Source organism: Liolophura sinensis, chromosome 11, assembly GCF_032854445.1.
Source record: "Liolophura sinensis isolate JHLJ2023 chromosome 11, CUHK_Ljap_v2, whole genome shotgun sequence".
Lineage (NCBI taxonomy): Eukaryota > Metazoa > Mollusca > Polyplacophora > Chitonida > Chitonidae > Liolophura > Liolophura sinensis.
The window spans coordinates 2,045,242-2,072,427 of record NC_088305.1 but is presented as its reverse complement, the minus strand read 5'-3'; the positions used below and the strand labels follow the sequence as shown (position 1 = coordinate 2,072,427).

The window sequence follows — 27,186 nt, the reverse complement described above, 5'->3', positions numbered from 1 at the left end:
TAGATATGTTATTAAATTTTGACCAGCAACAAAATAACTGACGGAGATCTACCTGGAAACATTTTGGTCCCGATGACATATTAACACCTTAATGAATCAAATACATTTGAAAGTGTCAATTATTGCAACAAACTATTATCTATCAAGGATGCTTCAAATGACCTGGTAGAAAAAATAAACGTACAACTAAACTGGGAAAACAGCAGTGTGGGGAATGAAGTCCAGCACAGTTTTATATGTGGAGTTGTCACTTATGATAAAGATCAGGGGAGATAGTCCCAGTCAGCCAGTGCTTACTTACCATTGGAGACTTGTAGTACTTCTGTAGGATATTGATAAAATCTGTGATCGTCAGCATACCTGAAACAAAAGAGCAGCCTCGTCACATTGGAGAGCGATCTCAGACACAGTAGAGAGCAACCTCATTAAAGTCTGATCTGATGTCCAACACCGACGAACATTTCGGGCTTAGCTAAAGGTGCCAGCACTGAAATAATATTTTTGCCAAGGCAACACAAATCTCGGATAGAAAGCTAGTTAAGAAACAGTTGAGGACATCAAACCAAAAAGTGAAACGCTGTTACTACTTACCCTCATAATTCTGTTTTGCACTATCCCAGAGAGGTGCCGCTCTTACACCATTGTAAACGAGGGCAAAAAAGGCTTTCTTAACCTGTGGAGGCAAAGACAGAAATAAAGTGTGATTCTTGCAAATTATTCTGAGATACAGGAAAACCTTTAACATTCAGCAGCTTTCTGATGTTTCCATACTGATATATCACAATTACATACACATAAATCAAGTCAATTTATCAAATGTAATAAAAATATTCAACTACGTCAAAATAACAATGACTTATTTCATTCCTGACAATTGGCATGGAAGAAAAAAGAAAAGAAAACGAAGCAAAATGCTATAGTCACGTTAACCATATTCCATCATAATACAAACAAACACTGTACCACTTGGTCATTGTGTAGTTGAGCAGATCTACATGTAATGTTGCAATGTCTAATGTTCACTTATTTGATTGGTGTTTTATGCCATACTTTACACTATTTCGACGATGACAGCCAGCATTATGGTGGGAGGACAATGAACAGAACCCGGTGAGAGCCCACGGCCATCCACAGACTGCTGACAGACCTTCCCACTTACGGCCAGAGAGGAAGCCAGCACAAATCCTAATAATTATCTATGTGATTGGTGTTTTACACTATACTCAAGAATATTTCACTTATATGGTGGCAGCCAGTATAATAGCAGGATGAAAACGGGAAGAGCCCGAGGGAAACGCACAACCTTCTGCAGGTTGCTGGCAAACCCAAATGCTTGTCTAAACTTCTCAGTAGTCTAACTTGGTAGACAAGCAAATTCAGATAAATCTAATCCCACAATATATGTACAAATACAGATATCTGTGTGAATCAAGTTGGTTTCTGAACTTTGTTTGACGAGCCAGAACATAAAGCTGAACACAAGGTTTACCAAAAGTTGACAATATTTGAAACAGTTATTGCAGGGAAACTACAAACCAATGAAAGACACTGCTGAAAAATGATGCATGGCTCAGCCACACCACTATTTCTATTGCAGGGAATCTAAGTCCTGAGAAATGGACAGAGTGACGGGCATCCAAATAACAACATGTATATATTTTTCGTCTTTCGTAAAAAGCACAGGAAAGAAAAAAACAAAAAGAGATATACTTACGTTTAACTGGGTATCAAATATAACAAGCTTAGCACTAGTGGGAATGAGGTCATAGCACTTGTGAGCTTTCATAAATTTTGCGAAAACTTGATCCTGATTTTCATCTGAAATGAAAGAAATATAAAGGGTATTTACAAAACTGCAGAAATTTCAGCGCTGCCTTAAATTCATTTTCCTTAGCTTCACTGACTGCAAGGAGAATTTTACTGCTAATCTGACCAGCAGACAGGTCAAGGTGTAAAGGAAATTGATCCCACCTCCAGTCATAAACAACATGACGACTCGGTACTTACAGGGTAACAAAGCCCAAACTAATGAGGACAAAAAGCCAGGTTGAGGTTAATTTGAACACTGGACGTCTCACTGGAGAAATACTAGTTGTCAGTCCAGATCATTTGTTCACTGAGATCATCTTCTGCTACCTGTATAGTCTGACGATCAGTCTGTAGTTTTCAGTCAGTCAAATCAATGTGCAGCCTGACAAGCCTAAATCGTGTGCAACTGTCTTGTCAAACAAAACATGATGGAAATGGAAATTTTGCGAGAAAAAACAGTATGCCTTTGAGTTCAAAGTTCAATTCAATTTCTGTGATGTGACTACTAAACAGAGCAGTGGTCTTGAGATTACTGGCGAGAAAACATGGCTTATTTGCACATGACTGCTTGTGTGCTGTGGAGCTTGTCAGCTCATAGACTCTGAGAGGGTCCTAGTACTGATGCCGAAACTTACCCAAGTCTTCTATTTCCATAGACTGGTCTTTATCAGACTCGGAATGTACCTGCAAAAGCAAACAGAAAGAACAGGTTTCAGCAGGCGAACTGCATGCTTCAGTCCTTTACCTTTACATTTTACTTTTCTATAACTAGGTTTTATACTGAACAAAAATATACTCCCGTTTCAGTTTACAGTGTTCAAGAGGCTGGGTAAATGTAGGAGAATGACTTTAACAGCCATCATTAGTGTTTCACATTTTACTTCACGTATTAATCCCACGTTTAACATTGACAAAATTTGTTCCCGGGTGTTAGCTTCTTGATGGGTGATGGGTCAGAGTGTCCAACGAGCTACACCAGAAGACAATGGCATGAAAATCTGAAAGTCTCATTTCTCATAAGTTGACAATGTCTCTAAGTCAGAGACACGGTGGCATAATTTGCACAGTAATAAAACACTGATTTACAAAGTTTTCTGAATGTGGGTAAATCTACCTATACGTGATTACATGTACTTCATTGTTAGTTATTTTTTAAATGAGCATGGAAAAACCAGAACTATGTTAACATGCGTAAGATTTCATAATGTGCCCCATGAAGATTAATTTATTCATATATTTATTTGATAGTTGTTTAACGCCATTCATTAATGTCACACATATGATTACAGTCAGTATTATGGGTGGAGGAAACTGGAGTGCCTGGAGAAAACCACCAATCTTGGAGAAGTTAGTACAAAAAAAAACTTTTCCACATGTGAGGTACAAATATGTTCACTATACTTGTGGAAGACAAACAGTTTTCAACTAACTTTAGCATGTGTAATGGAATCACAAGTGAACTTAACCACTTACAGTAACCAAGGCCTCAGAAGCATTGACAATGGGGGAATCTACAAATTCCCTGCCCAAAGTTGGTTTTGAACCCACATCTTGAGTATCTTAACTACTAAACAGTGAACATCACGCTTACCCTATGAAGATCAGACTTGTAGATGATGGCGTGTAAATGATCGTTGGCAAAAAACCCCCGTGGTGACCCTGGCTTGCTGGGGTCATGTGGGGACAGCCTCAAGGATTGCACTGAAATGATACAAGGACAGGTAACGCATCAGCAATGTGGACAGGTAATGCACCAGCAATGTGGACAGGTAACGCATCAGCAATGTGGACAGGTAATGCATCAGCAACCTGCACAGGCCGGCAAAGAGAAGCTGAAATGAACAGATCCTCAAATCTATTGGTGAAATTTCTCTGCTCGACATAACTAGTATGTACTAAAAACTAAATGATTTTCATTCCATCCTGTTTTACACACACCTCTACCTGTATATTTAGACAGCCGCTGGATGGTAGGCATCTAGTTGGTTCAGTCAGTTTGATTTATTTATTTGATTGGTGTTTCAGGTCGTACTAAAACAAATCTGACGACAGCTACTAAGGAAAAAAAAAAGGCGTTCAAAGAAAAATAAGTTTGGGCTGGTTGTCTGCTGTTGTTCTTCTTTGGGAAATTTTGCAGTGATGCACGACTCATTTAGAATAACTATCAAAAAGATTTTTTTTCTTCAATAGGACAGAAATCTGCAGTAAAGAGGGAATAGCTTAATGAACGCTGATGTGGTCATTATTATTATTTCAATTTGGAATTTATCTATCAACTTATTATTATTCTTACTCAAATGTTTCTTTGCATATATATTTTACGAATCATTGGTGCAACATCTCACTACCTCAGGCACATACAATATAGTTCAAAGTTTGAAAGCAATAGGTCAGGGTTGCTTCCCCTTTCGTATACCTTTCTATGAAGGGAGTATTGGCTGCCTGATCACAAGTATGCACATGAGAGATGGGTCATGCTCACTGTGATCTCAAGACGCTCCCTCAATAAGTAATGCTTTATAGATAATTTTATGGCATAAGAAAACATAACGTGCACATTGTGTGTTGTGATTCTAGGTCAGGAATTCTCTTGATACATAATGTATGTATGTATGTATACTTGGGGGTTTACATCGTATTTATTACGTTTTCAGTCAAATAACGATGACGAGTCATTAGGTATGTGCACGTGTGTGTGTGTGTGTGTGTGTGTTTGTATATATATATATACTTTGTCTTCTTTAGGTATCTCTTGAAATGTAATGTTCACCTACAAGCACAAACTTGATTTAGACCTCGATTCTATTTCAGCATGAAATTAACCACTGTAAACACTTGTCATATCGTAAAGTTTTTTACTTTATCTATGGCCTTCACCTTTGGCCTTCTTATCCAGTACTGGTAGCCACCTGTATGTACACATGTCATCATGTAAATGTAGATACACATATGTAATAGATAAGGTATTGTAAACTTCAGCACACGTGTTTACGTTAAAATGGTACTTCCCAGGGCACAATGTGGATAAAATATCCGTTAGTATCTAGACAAGTATTTGATATGTGAATGACAGTAACTTCCTCTGGCCCTGAAAGTTCAAATTCCTCACCGTTACTGATCTCTTCAAACTTATGTATGTATGTCCCTTATATATCTTGATCATGCATACAAATGGTTTGCCTACATGTTTGTCTATTTGTGTTCATTTGCATAAGACCAATTATATATGTGTCACTATTCTGCATCTGTTATCACCCATAGAAACAAATATTTTGCTCAACTCTGAAAAAAAATCAATTTAATAGCTTTTTATCACATGCGTAATTTAAATTTAATATAGTTTATGATTTATAATGTGCTGTAAACCTGAATAGGAACACATTGAAGACTAGCAAGAGAAGATGTTTCTAAAATTCTCGGTTTGGGAAGAAAACTGCATCTACTGTAAATTCTTTAACTTTTTCGCATGTTTGCAAGGTGTTCATCCAAGCATATTCTGAAGACATTAGGCTGATAAAATGATATTTTTTGTGAAGCCCTGAAACTGATGAATCCAACCAATGTGGTTTTACAGTGTATCTCCAAAATCAAGTTGTAACAATGTGCATAAATTCCACTGAAAGTTGCTCTTTCCTATGCGAAAAGGTTGAGGAATTAGGGTACATCTCACCAAGAGTCACCATTAATGCAAAAAGAATTCACGATGAACTCTTCCATTTTCGAAGCTTGCCGATTTACATGCAGAAGTATATGTACATGTATGTGTAGCCCCTCTAGCATTTTATGGAATTTCAAATTGTGTCTCGATTGATAGGGCACAACCTTAAAGAACAGAACATACAAAAGTTACCTTCTAACATTCAACTTATATCATAAACAGTTTTTTTTTTTTACACTTGTTCAGTAGGCAGGTTACGCATTCTTTTGCAGTTGTATAACTTGCACATGGTCCCCTTACAAAATGACGCCCACTCCCCACGATCCCAGCCCACCTTTCATTGTATTATACCTTCACTGTCTGTATATAGCTTCTTTCTTTTACTATTTATGACTCTGTTCCTGGCTGAACCTAAGGAATACATACATGTACACACTCTCCTATTATAAAAGACAACCTGGGGCAACTTCTCTGTCCTGTTCATGGAAGTCAAGCTACATGTACTCCTGGCAAATGTCCAGGTGCAGGCTTGTCAGTAATGCAGAAATCAAGGTGTACATAGCAAAAGTCCAGGTGCAGGCTTGTCAGTCAGACAGAAATCAAGGTGTACATAGCAAATATCCAGGTGCAGGTTTGTCAGTCATACAGAAATCAAGGTGTACATAGCAAATGTCCAGGTGCAGGCTTGTCAGTCATACATAAATCAAGATGTACATATATGTTCTTTGGAGATGTGACAATAAATGAAGGATGTTGATTATTTGAACATTTAATTACATAAAGCACCTCCTTTCCATAACTATACTCTACAAATCAACAGTAAAAATACACATTAGTTACTGCAGATGGCTGACAACTGTTATACAAGTATGATATGGTAAAATGTTATGGCCTGCTCGCCTTTGAAACTCAAGTCTTCCATATTTTCCACGAGAAATTCTTAGTTTTCAGTGTCAATTTTTAACAGCTCAGGCCTCACATTTTAGGGAAATTGATAATTATCAATGTATATGACAGCATTCCTTATAACAAGAGACCTGCAGCTAATTTGAATCCACCTGCCAGAGTGACGAAGACATTTTTATTGAAACAGTATATTTATAACATAACAGAATGTTGGCTGCTATCAAATACTGCAACAGTGACATATGAAGACTGCATTGAACTGAATGTCTTCACAGAAACGTCCACTTAGTTACACACAGAATACCCTCAGGTGAATGTGTTCTTTTTTGAAAACAAATTTGCCAAAATGGGTTGGGAAGACTGGGTCATTTGGCACGCAGCCATATTATTGCACATATACATATTTACAAATGTGTGCCTGTATCAACGCTATACCCGGACACATGTACAATGTGTGCCGGTATCAACGCTATCCCCTGACACATGTACAATGTGTGCCTGTATCAATTCTATACCCTGACACATGTACAATGTGTGCCTGTATCAATCCTATACCCTGACACATGTGCAATGTGTGCCTGTATCAATTCTATACCCTGACACATGTACAATGTATGCCTGTATCAATCCTATACTCTGACACATGTACAATGTGTGCCTGTATCAATCCTATACCCTGACACATGTGCAATGTGTGCCGGTATCAATCCTATACCCTGACACATGTACAATGTGTGCCTGTATCAATCCTATACCCTGACACATGTACAATGTGTGCCTGTATCAATCCCATACCATGACACATGTGCAACGCGTGTCTGTATCAACGCTATACCCTGACACATGTACAATGTGTGCCTGTATCAATCCTATACCCTGACACATGTGCAATGTGTGCCGGTATCAATCCTATACCCTGACACATGTACAATGTGTGCCTGTATCAATCCTATACCCTGACACATGTACAATGTGTGCCTGTATCAATCCTATACCCTGACACATGTACAATGCGTGCCTGTACCAACGCTATACCCTGACACATGTACAATGTGTGCCTGTATCAATCCTATACCCTCACACATGTACAATGTGTGCCTGTATCAATCCTATACCCTCACACATGTACAATGTGTGCCTGTATCAATCCTATACCCTGACACATGTACAATGTGTGCCTGTATCAATCCCATACCCTGACACATGTACAATGTGTGCCTGTATCAATTCTATACCCTGACACATGTGCAATGTGTGCCTGTATCAATCCTATACCCGGACACATGTGCAATGTGTGCCTGTATCAATCCTATACCCTGACACATGTGCAACGTGTGCCTGTATCAATGCTATACCCTGACACATGTACAATGTGTGCCTGTATCAATGCTATACCCTGACACATGTACAATGTGTGCCTGTATCAATCCTATACCCTGACACATGTACAATGTGTGCCTGTATCAATCCTATACCCTGACACATGTAAAATGTGTGCCTGTATCAATCCCATACCCTGACACATGTAAAATGTGTGCCTGTATCAATCCCATACCCTGACACATGTACAATGTGTGCCGGTATCAATCCTATACCCTGACACATGTACAATGTGTGCCTGTATCAATTCTATACCCTGACACATGTATAATGTGTGCCTGTATCAATTCTATACCCTGACACATGTACAATGTGTGCCTGTATCAATCCTATACCCTGACACATGTAAAATGTGTGCCTGTATCAATCCCATACCCTGACACATGTACAATGTGTGCCTGTATCAATCCTATACCCTGACACATGTGCAACGTGTGCCTGTATCAATCCTATACCCTGACACATGTGCAACGTGTGCCTGTATCAATCCTATACCATGACACATGTAAAATGTGTGCCTGTATCAATCCTATACCCTGACACATGTACAATGTGTGCCTGTATCAATTCTAAACCCTGACACATGTACAATGTGTGCCTGTATCAATCCTATACCCTGACACATGTACAATGTGTGCCGGTATCAATCCTATACCCTGACACATGTAAAATGTGTGCCTGTATCAATCCCATACCCTGACACATGTACAATGTGTGCCTGTATCAATCCTATACCCTGACACATGTACAATGTGTGCCTGTATCAATCCTATACCCTGACACATGTGCAATGTGTGCCAGTATCAATCCTATACCCTGACACATGTACAATGTGTGCCTGTATCAATCCCATACCCTGACACATGTACAATGTGTGCCGGTATCAATCCTATACCCTGACACATGTACAATGTGTGCCTGTATCAATTCTATACCCTGACACATGTGCAACGTGTGCCTGTATCAATCCTATACCCTGACACATGTACAATGTGTGCCAGTATCAATCCTATACCCTGACACATGTACAATGTGTGCCGGTATCAATCCTATACCCTGACACATGTACAATGTGTGCCAGTATCAATCCTATACCCTGACACATGTACAATGTGTGCCTGTATCAATCCTATACCCTGACACATGTGCAGTGTGTGCCTGTATCAATCCTATACCCTGACACATGTACAATGTGTGCCTGTATCAATTCTATACCCTGACACATGTACAATGTGTGCCTGTATCAATCCTATACCCTGACACATGTACAATGTGTGCCGGTATCAATCCTATACCCTGACACATGTACAATGTGTGCCTGTATCAATCCTATACCCTGACACATGTAAAATGTGTGCCTGTATCAATCCCATACCCTGACACATGTACAATGTGTGCCTGTATCAATCCTATACCCTGACACATGTACAATGTGTGCCTGTATCAATTCTATACCCTGACACATGTACAATGTGTGCCTGTATCAATCCTATACCCTGACACATGTACAATGTGTGCCGGTATCAATCCTATACCCTGACACATGTACAATGTGTGCCTGTATCAATCCTATACTCTGACACATGTACAATGTGTGCCTGTATCAATTCTATACCCTGACACATGTGCAACGTGTGCCTGTATCAACGCTATACCCTGACACATGTACAACGTGTGCCTGTATCAATCCTATACCATGACACATGTACAATGTGGGCCTGTATTAATTCTAAACTCTGACACATGTACAATGTGTGCCTGTATCAATTCTATACCCTGACACATGTACAATGTGTGCCTGTATCAATCCTATACCCTGACACATGTACAATGTGTGCCTGTATCAATCCTATACCCGGACACATGTACAATGTGTGCCTGTATCAATCCTATACCCGGACACATGTGCAACGTGTGCCTGTATCAATCCTATACCCTGACACATGTGCAACGTGTGCCTGTATCAATCCTATACCCTGACACATGTGCAATGTGTGCCTGTATCAATTCTATACCCTGACACATGTACAATGTGTGCCTGTATCAATCCTATACTCTGACACATGTACAATGTGTGCCTGTATCAATCCTATACCCTGACACATGTACAACGTGTGCCTGTATCAATCCTATACCCTGACACATGTGCAATGTGTGCCTGTATCAATTCTATACCCTGACACATGTACAATGTATGCCTGTATCAATCCTATACCCTGACACATGTACAATGTGGGCCTGTATTAATCCTGTACCCTGACACATGTACAATGTGTGCCTGTATCAATCCTATGCCATGACACATGTTTAATGTGTGCCTGTATCCATCCTATACCCTGACACATGTACAATGAAAAAAAAAATGTTTTGTTTCTCACAGAATGCGAGATCTATGTCTGATCTAACTACAAAAAAACCCAGCCTTCTTTGAAGCAAGCAACTTTCTGAGAAAGTGGCTAAGGGTTTAGAAAAAAAAATTTCTTATATTGATCGGGCCTGCATGTTAAAACCTAGGAGTGGTTTTAGATTAAATCGTAAACAAAATCAGATCAGCTTGACATTGTTGTACCACATTACACAAGATAATTCTGTTCTGAATGATACTAACGAATTCCCGATATAAATGACTAAATGAATCTAACAAATTCAATCAATGATTTTGTGATGATGAAATTTACCCAATAACAAAAAAACTCTTCAATTAGTACAGTTTACACAAATACAAACTGTTGATATCATAGACATATATATAGAAGCTTCTTTACAACAACTATAATGTACCAGTTGTGTGCAAGATTTCTAAAGAACAAGCTGATTTCTAAATATTTTTTCAGTGCAACCGGAAGGCATGGTTAGGAGTGAGTGAGTGCTTGGGGTTTAACGTCGTACTCAACGCATGGTTAGGAAGGATGAGGTCAGAATTTGAGATTTTGAGTACTGCCACACTTGATGTAAACCACTCCTACATTTTTATTTTTATTACTGGTACAATAAAATGCTGACAGTGTGTCATAAAACTGAAAGTACACTTGAAATGTACAATAAAATATAGTACATATATTAACTCCATCGCCTTTAAACATTTAAATACATATCCTGACATATATACTTCAACAAGTTAAACATCAATACATGCATTTAATTTTTTTTTTATATCTGAGTGCACTGGGTAAATGTGAGATTCAAAAAATAAGGAGACGACATTTAGCTTGCCAAAGGAAAAAAAAAACCACATTAACATGGTCTACGTGTGTTTATGAAAGCTACATATAGAACTCTGCATCTTATCTAAACAACATACAGTGTTCGTGTTCTTTCTATTTTCAGACGATTCCCAGTGGTAAACACATCACCGTGACTATTAGTAAGACATCCGTGTGGCATGTACTAAGACGACCGAAAAGTAGTTAGGCGGTCAATCAACGGATTATAGAGTTATTTTGACGTGTGGTTACGGTGTGGCTTAGTCCAGCAGGGTCAACTGGCCGGCGATTCCTTCCCTACCTGCTTGAATAGGCTCAGACGCTCGTCTCTGCCGACTGCTCGATTTCTGTAAGATTTTCTGAAGTGCCATGCCTGTCTTACTACGGAACGACCTAATACGTGACGAGAAGGATCGTTATTTCGAACTGTAGTTCACACCTCTTTGCGATAATACTCTTTTTCCAGCCGGAATCTACGAAAGCTTGAAGGTCAGTGACTACGACAACATCCGGACTGACACACACAGCCTCGTTTTCACACCCACAAACTCATGAATATTAAACTCGGTTAATTTTTCTCCAAGGCTTCTGAACAGGAGCAAAACAAAAAATATATAAGCTCTCATAAAAGGTCACCATTGCGTGAAAATCATCCAAAGGTAGTTGTAAAACGCAAAAGGAACCTAACACACGCCAACCCGTCAATGTTGTCGGCCTGTCGAGACTCATGGGAGTGCTCAGTCACGTGACCATTATGTTTATGTCAGAGCCAAAAGCACGTGGTCTGAGGATCGATGACAGCCAGCTACCCACTTATACACGTAAACGCCCAGTACAGTCTCTGCAATGCTCAGCCGTTAAGCGTCTCGTCCCAAATACAACACTTGGCACTTTTAAATGACCACAGCAGGGAATTTAACCTGGTATTTTCCACACAAACTAATTCAGATAACATTAAGGACAGAGTAATTTTTCTTTCTGGAGCTATTACAAAACAGTATAGAGACCGTCACAACACAGCAACATCTTGCTTGCTTTCTCAGCCTGAATGAATAACTGAACACAACTAATTAAGGAAAAAGGGAAATTATGTCTTCAGGTCTTATATTTAACAGTATGATTGCAGTGCTGTGTAATTATTTAAAACTGATTTCATGAAGACTGTTTTTATATGAACTCACAATTTTGTTCAACAATGTTATATCTTTTTATCTTAAAACATGCAATTTTCCTTACATGGTAATTCAAGTGTTGTTTTTTTGTGAAGTGTGGTTCATTTTTTTTTTTCAGAAAAACTTATGTGTTGGCAAAAAATATCTTTAAGGTCTGTAAGTGCTAGCCTTAGGTCAAATAAAGTATACAGACGCAATAAATCATATCGTATCAAACTCAGAAAATGAACAAAATTTTTGTACACCTGAAACATTGTTTTTACTCATATTCATTCATGCAGAAAATGTTTTAACTGCAAAAGCCCTGTTGCACTACCATTTTTTCAGTGCCTCTAACAGACCTTCCAAGATTTGCAGTAAATGACCTAACACTTTGCCTGAAGATTTGATTTTTTTAGAGGCCAATGAAGATCAACAAATACCACCGTTGGTGCTGAAACTTGCATTATTCCAGTTGGGTATCATCCTACCTACCAAACAAACCTCAAAACACCCTTCCAAGATCAAAACGAGCTCTTAGAATCAGGCAAAATGAGAGACTTGGTCATGCGTGAAATTTTAAGTCACTGACTGTAATATTTGCTTCACCCCCGACCACCACCCCTCCAAATAGACCTAAAATTTAGACCACAAAAGTGCATTTTTGGAGGCAAATAAATGTCTCGAAATATTATTTTTGGTGTTGAAATTTACAATTTTCCAGTAGAATATCACCCAATGCTCCAAGCAAACCTCTAAACTCAAGAGAACTCTCAGAATCAGGAAAAATGTGCAACTTAGTCAAGTGTGAAATTTAAAGTCATTTACAATAATATTTGATAATTATGTTCAGCACACATCTTATACTCACTTCCTTGACGGTAACCGTCCATTGTTGGGGTTGTTGGGGGACTAAGGCTTCTCTGAAATGTCAAAAAAAAACAAAAATATGCAAATCATTGATATATTTACTTTTATAATGCACTGAGCCATCAACAATTAAAATTCTTGATTTTCAAAGCAAAATAAATTTCCTTACAATGTGACAGGAGAATATGGAAACAAAAATAAAATTTTTAAATCATCTAATTTGTGAAAAATGTGGAGCTTCCCAGCAATTCTTCCTGTTGAAGACAGATTTACATGATTAGAAAGTCATGGGAAAAAAATGATAAAAAACATCCAGATTGGACAAAATACATGTAAAAGGATGAATTTTCAGTTTTATTTCATTTCTGTTTGTTTTTTTGTTTATACTGGCTCACCATTAAATAAATCACAACATAAAACTGGCGTCATCTAATGTATTACATTCAAGTTGTTCTACAAACAAATTCAGTTGCATTAATTCAGGTCTATATGCAACGGCAGACAGTCCCTGAAGTCCACATGTTTATTTATTTATTTGATTGGTGTTTCACATTGGACTCAAGAATATTTCACTAACACAACGGCGGCCAGCATTATGGTGGGAGGAAACCAAGCAGAGCCTGGGGGGAAACCCATGATCATCTGCAGGTTGCCGACAGACCCTTCCCACTTACGGCCGAAGAGGAAGCTAGCATGAGCTGGAATTGAACTCACAGCGACTGCATTGGTGAAAGGCTCCTGGGTCATTACGCTGCGCTAGCAAGCTAACCAACTGAGCCACAGAGGCCCCATCCACACAATTATTTAGTTATTTATTTGACTGGTGTTTTATGCCGTAACCAAGAATATTGGATTTATATGACGGCGGCCAACATTACGGTGAGAGGAAACTGGGCAGAACCTGGGGAAATCCACGACCATCTGCAGGTTGCTGGCGGACCTTCCCACGCATAGCCAGAGAGGAAGCCAGCATGAGCAGGACTTGAACTCAGAGCGACTGCATTGGTGAGAGGCTCCAGGGTCATAACACTGCGCTAGCGCGCTAACCAAATGAGCCACGGAGGCCCCTCAACATGTTTAAAGTTGCAGTCAAACCAGCTAGAGCTAAATTTACGCCTCCAACATCATTCGCTGGGACAATCCGCAGCGGCAACAATAATCATGTATGTGAATGAAACTACTTGATTCATCACCCACTTCTGACACTGGGGAAACAATGTTCATTAGATGTGCTTGGTTGGTTGGTGGACAGAGAAAAAAGAAAATTATGTGAAACTGTATAAAACTATATGTGATGTTGTTGATTTGAATGTTGCCTAATGCGGCTCTCAAAGATTTATGCCTTCATTTCATGACTGTCACTTTTATGGAATGAGGAAACTGGAAAGCCTTGTGTAAACCACTGACAGGGCCTCAGTGGCCAGCGGGTTTAGCACAGCAAGGCGCAATAACCCAAGAGACTCCCACCAAAGCGGCTGCTGTCAGTTCAAGTCTATCCCATGCTGGCTATCTCTCCGGCCGTACGTGGGGAGGTCTGTCAGCAACCTACGGAGGTCGTGGGCTCTACCCATTTTTCTTCAACCATAATGTTGGCTGCTGTCGTATAAGTTAAATATTCTTGAGAACAGCGTAAAACACCAATCAAATAAATAAATAAAATTAATCACTGACTTTTGGCCAGTTAGTGATAAACTTTTCATACATGTGAAGTACAGATATACACAGTATAATGGTGGATGTCCCCAGGCAGATCTGTCATATGAATCCAGGAATGGCAATAATCAGCTGTTTGGCCATTCTTTTTTTTTTTTTTTTTATATTCTGGCAATTGAAATAAAATAACATTTGTGGAAAAAACAAAACTTCTTTCAACAATTCAATAAAAACTTGGACTAGGACAATTTTCAGGCATACAATCATACTCCTAATGACGGCCTTATCACTTTTATGTTTCTGGCACTGTTATACAAATGTACAATGTGCGCATCACAGCAGTTATCTCCCTTGTCCCTGTTTTCATCACAACAGCCACGGCTGATCTCATCACTAGTACACAACCTAAATAAGCTTTTTCTTTTGCTATGTTTACACAAACTCACATATTATTCGCAGATCTGTTTGCATAAACGGTACCTACTAATGTTTAAGTACACGTACACATGTTTACACAAACTGTATCCACTGACGTGTTACATGTGTACACACAAAGTGTTATATCTGTGTACCCTATCAAATATTTATTTATTAAGTTATTTAACTGCAGCCAACATTATGGTGGAAGGAAACAGAGCAGAGCCTGGGGGAACCCACACTAACAAATGACAATAAAACCAACACTGACCTGCATGATAACCTTTGGCCTTTCCGGTCGTTTGGCCTTGGAATCCGAATTCGAACGCGCTCGGAAAGTATTCATGAACTTTCCTACAGGACTCGGCGTTGTTAATTTATTTTTACTGTCCGCTATGTTATCCTTATTTTTGTACATTTGTCCCTCTAGTATCTGTCCCATTGGTGTTGTGCCTTGTGGCATTGTGGGTGGTGACCTTGGAGTGACCTTTCCAGAAGGTTGACCTGGCCCCAATGGGCTGGTCTGTTCACCAAAACCTGTCCTCGTTGCAGCAAGTAACTGCGATTCGTCCATTGACCTGTCCATGCTTGGACGGTCGCCACTCGCTATATCGCGACCGGCAGATTTCTTTGGTTTTTTCACTCCGGATAAATCCGACTTAGAACGTGGCCTAAAAGAATCAAAGAAGCTCTTCATCTTGGACGTAGACGGTGATGCGTTGTTATTTTTGTTGACTACGTTGGCTTGTTCGTCACCTGATTTACTTCTGGTGCGTAACTTTCCTGGAATCAGAGACTTGAGCCCACTGGCCCCCGACCCTGTACGTGTCCTTGGCTCAATGTCAAGGTCACCCGCCATGTTTACATCCCTCACATCGGACTCCAGGAGAGGCATGGCAAAGGCGCTCAAATCCTACAAAACATAAGAAACGGTGGTGAGTTAACACATTGTCTCCGAGTTAATACACTCACTGTGAGATAATTTTAGTTTAAATGTTGCCCAGGAGTTGACATGTTGCCAATGACCTCTTACATTAAATATCAATTCATTGTCAACACTGTCACCTTATTATACAGACAACAGTAGGAGAGCTACCAATGTAGAGTGTGTTCTATACTCTTGCATAACTATTTTCTGACAGTATTTGGTGGATTTGCAATAAGCGTTACAACTCCCCATTGCAGGTATGTGTAGTGATTTAAATGTGCCCACACATTTGTACCCGGCAAGTTCACACACAAAACCTTCACAGTCTTGAATTACTCTAACTCAATGTTTTCGACCACCTTCCCGACCAATATTTTTAAACATTCTGACAGAATTACGGGGTGAAGAGAAATAATTTGCACAGTTTTAGGGAGCTTGCATCTTTAATGACACAAATAAATCATTTTACCAGCATTTTCATATTAACTGCAGGCATAAATTCTACTGAAAATAGTACTTTAGAGGTTGAAAACGTTGAAAATTCCCAGTGTAACAAGAGTTGTGATTTGTTAACCACGTGGGCCTCAGATTATAGACAGGGCTCTTGTGATGCTTCAGTTATTCTATGGGGAAGTATATATACCATCATGCCGTCACACGCGGTATTATCAACAACATTTTATTATACAAGTGTGATATAATTAACCATAACTGTACATCACTCTGAACAAAACAGCGTATATGAGTGACATTCGCATTTCTTGATACAAGCCACTACACATGCCACAACAAAGCTGCCAATAAAACGGCAAGCTTTAAAATTAAACACTTTTCACTTGGTGTTTTCAGCTTCTCCATTGTTTTTAATATAAGTTAACTATAAATTACTGAGAATATCAGCACCCAGCTCCCCTGTAATGCAAGATCCCGCGACATTTCTATTAAAAAAAACTGCAGCCTCCTGAAATGTGAAAATGACTTATTTATCCTGCACCAAAACAACCCGGTAATTAATATACCAGCTTCTGCTTCCACCATGTCTATATGGCACAGCCGTATGAACTTTGGTATTTGTTAATTGATTAATTAATTGGCCCAAAATGTTTGTGACCGGGATGATGTATAGCGTGCTCATTCTATCATTAGTCTGTAGGAATCATTCCCGGAGACCACACAGCCAAAGGACAAACATGCCAACATACAATCCTACATTAACAGTGCCTATGTTTAAATTATCAGCTACTCATCATTATAAGACACTACTTCTTTATTTGATTGGCGTTTTAACCCTGTGCACAAAAATATTTAACTTTTTTTAAAACTCAACATGTATGACGGCCTTCCGTTTTACGGATGGAAGAAATCCAAGTATTATAAAACCACAGACTTTTGGAAGTAACAGCCAAACATTCTCAGATATGACAAATTTTATATGGAAGACCACAGATGTCAAGATCTTGACAAGACAATCCATTTGTCTCAGTAACAAGTAACTCCAAACCTCAGGATCACAAACACATCTTGAACTCAAGTCAAAATTTTAAACGACTTTAAAATTGTTATTTCTAGGTCAAAATATTACTTGACAACATAAATTCTGGGAAAATTAATGTAAACTAAATATCAGCTAAAATAACAAAAGAAAACGTACACAGTTCAATGATTGAAATTTTGACTTAAGTCTAAGATCACTTTGTGATCCCAGGCCCAAGTCTATAATTTGTAACTAACTCACTGATTAGCTAATAATTATTTATTTATTTAATTGGTGTTTTACGCCGTACTCAAGAATATTTCACTTATATGATGGCAACCAGCATTATGGTGGGTGGAAACCGGGCAGAGCCCGGGGGAAACCCACGACCATCCGCAGGTTGCTGGCAGACCTTCGCATGTACGACTGGAGAGCAAGCCAGCATGAGCTGGACTTTAACTCACTTGCATTGGTGGGTCATCACGCTGCGCTAGCGCGCTAACCAACTGAGCCACGGAGGCCCGATTAGCTAATAATTAAACCCCATAGTCACATGGTCTTCCAAACACTTTATACAGCGTCAGCTACGAGGAATGTATTACAGTATACAGATTCGAATGTTGTGTTTCATGATCTGTCCTTGCACAGGCTGACATTAAGACGAAGGTGATTTATTCAAGCATATTTTGAAGGCATTATTCTGTGTAGACGGGTAAACTTATGCTTTTCGTGAAGCCCAGAAATTGGCCAATCCAAGCAGTGTAGTTTCGTCTCCAAAATCAAATTAAAGGTGTGCATAAACTGCACTGAAAGTTGCTCTGTCACTTGCAAAAAAGGTTGAGGAATTAGGGTATACCAGCAAAAACAGCCTATAAATCCAAATAATCCTAGCCTTCCACTGTGCTGCCTCGTAAATAATGCATAATAGAGCCTTGTAATATGAGCAATATGTATATTAGGTAACAGTATAACGACTGTTAACAGAGATTACATATTCTGAATATAGCACAGACTCTAGTGCTGAAAATTGGCTGAGACCATTGTGGGTTTCAAACCAGGCCTGTTGGTCGTGTGGTCTAGACGGTTAACATGTATTGCGATTTCGTGCCTGAGTCTGAGGACGCTGGTTCGAAACCCACAGTGGTCTCAGCCTATTTTCCAGTACTAGAACATTTGAATACATGCTTTCACTGTGCACATGTGAATATATGCTACACTGTGTACATGTGAATATATGTTACACGTGTACATGTGAATATATGCTACACTGTGTACATGTGAATATATGCTACACGTACACATGTGAATATATGCTACACGTGTACATGTGAATATATGCTTTGCTGTGTACATGTACATTTATGTGAGTCCATGCAGCTCTGCACAGTGTGTCAGTTACCTACACGCCAATCTTGCATGCTCCACCTATCAGAGAAACCTGAGGCAGTGGCAGACCTAATCAAGTGATTTGTGTGTGAGCTGCTGCAGAGTCTCAACATCACTTCTACATCCAGCATCTTCCCAAGAAACATCGCAAGATTAATTTTCTCACCAGAATCTCTGTTCTTATTCGGACCTGGGAAAAGTGTGACAGAGTTCAGAGCCTCAGGGGAAGCGACGCCATGCACGTCTTTCTCCCAACATACCTGGCAATTATCGTCTTGGCTGCTTTTCATCTTTAACCAGTAACAGGCTCCTTCATTATACTGCTGTCAAGACAATTGATTCTCCACACATGAATTACATGCCCTTGGGTGCAAGAAATATCACAGTGGACTAGCAAATAACGTCTCATACACCTGTTGAGTTCCGAGCCTCAAAGCATTCCCACAAGACTCTTTGTTATTGTGATCCTGGGTGAGCTAACTCAAACGGTATATTTGAAGGTGGGGGAAAGGAACAGTCAGTTTAAGGTGACATTTTAAAAAAAAAAAAAGCATAGATCAAATTTTCCCTCACAATTAATCCAGTTGGAACCAATTGCCAGTAATCAGACATTGATAATTTGCAAACCTAACAAGCGAATCTCAAATTTTACCTCAAAGTTCAATTAGAACCTTTGTAACTGCATGGTAATCAGATGTTGCTACTTCGCAAGTCCAACAAGCAAAGGCCAAAATTTCCCTCACAATCCTGTTGGAACCAGTTACCAGTAATCAGACATTGGTAATTTGCAAGTGTAACAAGTAAGGGCCAAATTTTCCCTCACAATCCAGTTGGAACCAGTTACCAGTAATCAGACATTGGTAATTTGCGCAAGTCTAACTGGCAAGGCCAAATTTTACCTCACAGTCCAGTTGGAGGCAGCTATTTCATTACCAGGTGGGGCCAAACCTTGTGTTATGTTGAAATCCTGCCAACTCCTTTCTACACCATCTGCACCTTCTATTTATAATGCATGCATTGATTTGACACAGTTTAAGGTATTCAAGCGAGTTGTTCAACATGCATAGGCTGCCAACAAAACACTGTATTGTACATTATTGATTATCTGTAGGTATATATGACCTGACCGTCACATGTCGACAGCTTAACCACACAAATGACATGGACAAATCATGTCTATGCTCATAAAAACTTCAGACGACTAAATTATTTACCAATTAATTATTTATCAATTAATTCAGGGCTGTGATAAAAAAATTTATTTTATTGCATGATGAATTCGATAAATAAAAATAAAATTTTAAGAATTGAGAAGGAACAGGCTGTGTTTACAAAATCATGGATGACAAGTTGGGCAATTTCACTACCAGTCCAAGTCTTTTGTCATTGCTTTGTGAGAATATGGACCACGGCCATTACAAAAATATCGCACAATATGATGGAACATGTTAATTTGAAGGTTAATTTCATTGTTAAGAATCAAGGTCAACCTCACAAAATGTGTAAGGAATGAAATGAAGGTCACAGTCAAATTCTCAAAAATAAGTTGTTTTTATATGGCAGGTAATGTTTGTTTTGATGGTATCACAATATTATTACTGCATATGCCCAAAAAATTCAACCTCCATTTTAGGTCATAAAATATTGTTTTTATTGCAGAAACCTCGATATTTTCACTATTTCATCATATTACCTTCCAAACTAACCTCCATCACCTTTCTAAGATGAATATAGAACTCTAAAAATCAGTCAAAACCCTGACAATTAGTCACGAGCTAAGTATACTGTCATTAACCGTACTGGAACATAACATATAAAATTTTAAACATCAAAACACTGTTGTTTTTAGCCTGGTTATCTGTTAAGTACTGCCAAGCCAATCAATGCTGCAAAGATTACCGCAACTCTGAGGTTTACTTTAAGTCTGTCTGATTAATTCAGGCCATTTTTCTCTACGGGTATCTGAACTCCTCTGACCTTTAGGAACAGCTGCTTGAAGCCTATAACCACTTTTGTGTGGAGATTTCTCCCTGCAGACTACAGATGGGAACAACATACATGTAGGTCAATGCAGCCTTCTGAGCATGCTGGTCTCTAAGGCTATGATAAATGCAGTTGGCAAGGTCATCCTATACCCCAAACCATCTGTTGAGTGATAAGTCAAAAAGTTGGGGGGGGGGGGGGGGCGAAAAGGGGGGTGGAGGGGGGCTGTTAGAAGACTGAATACCTTGCCAAGGTCAATAGCCTATATCTGGCACAGTTGCTTAGGTAGAGAGACAAAGCTTCACAACTCTTACTATTTAACCACTTTTCATATGGAATACATGTAGGCCTCTCACTTAAACTGGTCAAAATTATTTGAAACACTTTTCCTAAAACTAATTAAATGTTGGAATTGCTTTTTTCTGGCCGTTTCAGTTCTATCTGTAATAATGTAATTTTTCTACGACAATTTCCAGGTTTGTTACTATTTATTTATTTTATTAATTTGCTTTGTGTTTCAAGCCATACTCGAGAATATTTCACAACGGCAGTCAGCATTATGATGTGAGGAAACTGGACAGGTCTGCTTCTAAGTTGACACAGTGAACCCTTTGGCTACCATGTTTGATTGGTGTTTTACGCCGTACTCAAGAATATTTCACTTATACTATGGCGGCCAGCATTTTGGTGGGAGGAAACTGGGCAAAGCCTGGGGGAATGGGTGTTTTGAGGTTTGTTTGGAAGGCCAGATGATATTCTTTATACTGACCACCCCCCCCCCCCCCCCTCCATGTTTCAGCTCCAAAAATGCACTTGATGGTTGATGTTTCGGATCAGGTATAGAGATTCCAAAAAGGTGACATCTTGAAAGGCTAATATACCTGAAATTGCTTGCTTTGTCAATTAAATTGTGTGCAGTTTTAGAGATCACAAATCTAACATGGCAGGTGAATCAGACCATCCCATTGTCTGGTACAAGAGAACTATAAAAGACTGTGTTGTAGTCTACTGTGATGACAGGGAACACTTGTGGGTTAGTCATATCCGCATGATGCACGCTGCAAAATCAGCCGACATCTACCAGCTGTTAGCCTGACCGACATACACCGCATGCAAATAGTTTCATATTAATGTACATGTATGTACACAAATGTAAACTGGCTGACCCAAATCAGAGCTGTGAAACAAGAGCAGCGGCTAGCCCAGGCAAGCTGAATCAGCTGTAATATTGACAATTTGGAATATCAACAGAATAAATATTGCACAGTCACAGATTATATGTCTTGACAACATATACATGAACAGGTCTTGTAGCAGCCATATTTATATCACGGCCAAGATATGTAGACTTGAAAGAAAGGTCAACAAATACTTTAACCTTAGTTATTTCGGATGAGTAGTGGACACAGACCTTAATGGTCACAGACAGTTTGTTCCGATGATCCTTGTAACTCTGTACATTAACTTTTATCCAGAATCCTTTCAAGACCAATTTAAGAAAACATTACTTGTCAACCCTACAACATGGTCATATGGATACAACGATTCTCTGTGACGTCAACAGAACTAGGAGTCACAGAATCAAGAATCACCTGGTTGGGTAAGTTGAGAACACGGCAGCGCTTTCGATTGTGTCAAGGTGTGCGATTTTGTCTTTCTGCGATATCTCTGCTATGCACTATCACAAAAATTAAAAGGTCTGCTTTCCAGACTTTTAAGCGTGATACTTTATACATGTACACATTTGGTCTACTTTGCCTTTTCATTTAAAATTAAATTAAATTAAGGTATATGTATCGCCAGAAATTCTGGTATAATTGAATGAGAATCCTGCATGGACCCTTGCCTCAAAAGTCATACTTCTGTTTACTTTAACATTCCATTTTACTCTCTTAAAATGGAATGGAATGAAAACTCACCAGGATTTACATATCAATCCATGTTTAGGTTGGCCGGCTTGGCAGAGTTTCCGCAGATCGTCCCAACATGGACTGAATTGATGCTAGATCTAATGAACAACTAAGAATATTGTAACAATGTAAAAGTGACAGGATTTGAGGCATTGATTAGGGGATTAAGTACAGACGTACCTAATTATGTACAGATAAAACCCAATTCTGTCACTGAAATTTAATTGGAATTACTAAGGTTTATAAAGTTAAACTCGACACATCCTGGTTATCACGCTTGTGCTATGAAGAAGGTCACCTGGTCATGTAATGACCAGACTTGTCCATGTATGTGTAAGTTACTGTCTTAATGTTTAATTTTATATCAAGGTACATTTTTTAGATATTAATACAGAATTTTTCTATTAATGCTGAGTTTTTGTAAAAAAAAAATTAATTTTTATTATGCAGAGTGGTCAAATCAGAGAACTCTTCACCAGTAGCACCCATAACCTGCATGCCTGAAACACTTCTACATTTCTGCCATTTTTTCAATCACTTATACCTAACAAATGAAGTTCAGGAGTCAGGATTGACTTCATTGTGCATGCCACAACCTGCAGGAATCAACCTGATTTTCAACTGTGCAGATGAGGTCCACTACCTACAACCTGCAGGAATCAAACTGATTTTCACCTGTGCAGATGAGGTCCACAACAACCCACGACCTGCAGGAATCAAACTGATTTTCACCTGTGCAGATGAGGTCCACAACAGCCCACAACCTACAGGAATCAAACTGATTTTCACCTGTGCAGATGAGGTCCACAACAGCCCACAACCTACAGGAATCAAACTGATTTTCACCTGTGCAGATGAGGTCCACAACAACCCACAATCTGTTTAATTAACCCTTCTGTGGGAATAACCTCAACAATCTGTCATTATGCCATGTACTGGGAATGGATATTACACTTGCTATCTTTTGACCTTGCTATTTGTTTACAGAGAGAAAGATGAAAAACAAAACAGGTGCAAACTATTTACCTGTACATGTTTTACTGGTACAGTGCTTGAATATGTCTTTGAGATTCACACTACAAGTACATGTATAAATGGACTGAACAATTAGTGTTTTGTTTAAATATGACAAAATACTTATTTAGCAGAGATAATGTTTATTATTTATTAAGACAGAAAACATAAGAGTACATGAATGCAAATTGTATGGGTAAGAAAATAGACATCCAATCAAGACAGAAACCTTTAGCAATTCTCATGCTGCATCTGTTCTGTCTACTCTTTTTGTGTTTTCTTTTCATTTCTTCTGGTTTTATTTTGACAGCTGGTTTTTAGGTTCAGGGCCAAGAATTCTTCGGTCATGTGGCTGTTTTGATTACATATTTATTTCACTGGTGTTTAATGTGTAGACAAGACTTTTCCACTCATAATGAGGGCCGTGAGGTGTATGGTAGAGTCAAAGTACTATACTTATACGCTACTAGTGAAGGCTAGCTACAATTTTCACAAGTGGAAGCAAATTCTTACACAAGACACTTTCAAATAACATTAACACCTACTATACATCTTTAACCTTTTCACATGTTTGTAAGGTGTTTATTCAAGAATATTCTGATGGCATTATTCTGTGCTGACTGACAAAGTTGTACTTTTGTCAATTAGCCCTGAAATTGGCCGATCCAACAAATGTAGTTTTATCTCCAAAATCAAATTAAAAAAAGTGCATAAATCACACTGAAAGTTGTTCTTTCATGTGTGAAAAGGTTGGGGAGTTAGTCTACCCCAAATATAAACAAGTGGTAAAACTGATAAGGCTTCAACCTTCTTATGCAAACATAATTATTTCAGAAAGTAAACATTTGATCATTTCTATATAATCATGCGGTGAAGAGGTCAATGAGCAATAGTCAATTATTTACATCAAATAAACCTGAGTTAGCCTCTGGCGAAATTGACCTGACCTGCACAATGGTAACCACTGACCTAAATGTGTCTGGCCAGGTTTACATGCAGATTGAGGTCACAATGACCTGGCTGTCACTAGGTCAAAAGTCATGAGTTCAAAGGTTACCTGTCAGTTTCTGATAAGGTCAAATCATCTGAATTAACATCTTGTGACTCCCTGTTATTTGAGTCATCATACATGTAGAAACCCTAGTAATATTCACAATTTTGTCCTGGCTGCTCTGTTGATAAAAGGCAGGAAGAGTCAATGAAACAAAAATTATCTATTTAACTGTAACACATGAAACATTTTGTCCACAATCTGGAAAAATAATTTGAGGAATAGCTGCATGCCAGTGACAGACTTTATCATCTTGCTGACACTTGGGTGTGAGAAAATCAATTGCCAGACCTACATGACCTGCGTGTAACCGTGACAACTGTTGAATAATCTGCTTAGCCTCTGTATGTGGGAAGTCAGCTGGCAATAAATCCTCGCCCAGGGATTGAGGGCAAGAATTAATACCTGTATCACGAGACCTCATCTTACAGAACTGAGTGCGAAGGTTACTTCTTCACGTAGCCTTGCAGAGTTCCTAGTACAAAGCTGGTAAGGTGGACAGACAGGAGTCAGTGTTTAATCGCTGTAATGACTGATGAGCAATACAATAATAACACAAATACACGAAGTAAAACTGGTTTCGCCTAATTAATTAACAGACTTAACATCACAGAAGAAGTCACAAAGACTTAATTGCAGTGCATATATCCTCATCGTCTTGGAAGAGCAAAATAAATTGCTGGTTGTCTCATCATTGCCAGCTTTTAGAACATCTATTTGGAAAACGCAAATTTCTGTTGTTCCTGTGGGACAAAATGGCTTATAGAGAGCGTAACTACAACTATGCCTATCGCCAGTTACAAGTGATGCAAGAGGGATAATTAACTCCGAGAGGCAACAGGGATGGAAACAAAAGGATGTGAAGTCATCGGTGGGGATCAATAATGTGTACCTGAGTTTTGTACACACATGTACATGTACAGGTGTGTATGTCTCTCTTCATGAAAACGTATCAGCACTTGAAGACCTTCAATGATCCGTCGAGAATAATTACTTCCGTAAGCATGGCAACTTGACTGCAGACACAAGCAACAAGGACCTGTAAGCTGCTCACATCCATAGATTTTGATGAGGTAGATTACTGGAGCATAGGGGTAGATACTGCGTCCTGTATTTCACAACTGATATTTTGTTTGATTCTGAATTATTAAGTGTTGGCATTAAAAGTATCATTTTAAGACATTGATGTGATTAGTAAAGTGCATTATCACATACCACACTAGGTGAAATACAGTATGTTAGTGTTGATGCTCTGAGGTGCACACCAGTATGTGCCAAGTAGTGTTGATGCTCCGAGGTGCACACCAGTATGTGCCAAGTAGTGTTGATGCTCTGAGGTGCATACCAGTATGTGCCAAGTAGTGTTGATGCTCTTAGGTGCATACTAGTATGTGCCAAGTAGTGTTGATGCTCTGAGGTGCAGACCAGTATGTGCCAAGTAGTGTTGATGCTCTGAGGTGCATACCAGTATGTGTCAAGTAGTGTTGATGCTCCGAGGTGCACACCAGTATGTGCCAAGTAGTGTTGATGCTCTGAGGTGCATACCAGCATGTGCCAAGTAGTGTTGATGCTCTGAGGTGCACACCAGTATGTTTCAAGTAGTGTTGATGATATGAGGTGCACACCAGTATGTGTCAAGTAGTGTTGATGATCTGAGGTGCACACCAGTATGTGCCAAGTAGTGTTGATGCTCTGAGGTGCAGACCAGTATGTGCCAAGTAGTGTTGATGCTCTGAGGTGCAGACCAGTATGTGTCAAGTAGTGTTGATGAGCTGAGGTGCACACCAGTATGTGTCAAGTAGTGTTGATGCTCTGAGGTGCACACCAGTATGTGTCAAGTAGTGTTGATGCTCTGAGGTGGCACACCAGTATGTGTCAAGTAGTGTTGATGAGCTGAGGTGCATACCAGTATGTGTCAAGTAGTGTTGATGCTCTGAGGTGCACACCAGTATGTGCAAAGCACAGGATGAGTGAGTGAGAGCTTGGTGTTTAACATCACTCTTAACAATTTTTCAGTCACATTGCCATGAAGGAGTCCTTAGAGTGCCTGTAATGTGCCTCCTTGTTGCAGCATGCATGTTGCAAGCACTGCTCTTTTATCTTTCGTTGCTTCTACAAGACGACATAATGAAGGCAAGTAAGGCGATCCGCCCCGAGCTATTATACTGATATGGGCCAACCAGTCATTGCATTATCCTTTAATGCTGAATGCCAAGCAAGGAAGCTACAACTTCCTCTTTAAGGTCTTAAGTGTGACCTTACCCTGGATCTATCCTGGATCTACTGCCCCCCCCCCCCCCCCCCCCCCCCCCCCCCCCCCCCCCCCCCCGTAGCAGACGCTGGACCAACTGAGCCATCGTGGCTAGTCAGCGCAGGATGAGGTTGGGGTTATG

At 39.4% G+C, this 27,186-nt stretch overlaps 1 protein-coding gene across 9 annotated transcripts in view; it reads right to left on the bottom strand.

Annotated features, from left to right (window-relative positions):
• Window positions 1-27,186, bottom strand: part of LOC135477754 (5'-AMP-activated protein kinase subunit gamma-1-like) — a 239,971-nt gene that overhangs the window by 10,234 nt on the left and 202,551 nt on the right. For all 9 annotated transcript variants that reach the window (XM_064757953.1, XM_064757952.1, XM_064757949.1 and 6 more), the window contains 7 exons: window positions 15,319-15,960; window positions 12,979-13,030; window positions 3,401-3,510; window positions 2,445-2,493; window positions 1,715-1,818; window positions 592-673; window positions 302-360 (listed from right to left, as the gene is read on the bottom strand). In XM_064757953.1, coding sequence (XP_064614023.1) covers window positions 302-360; window positions 592-673; window positions 1,715-1,818; window positions 2,445-2,493; window positions 3,401-3,510; window positions 12,979-13,030; window positions 15,319-15,960 — 1,098 coding nt within the window. The remainder of the gene's footprint in view (window positions 1-301; window positions 361-591; window positions 674-1,714; window positions 1,819-2,444; window positions 2,494-3,400; window positions 3,511-12,978; window positions 13,031-15,318; window positions 15,961-27,186) is intronic.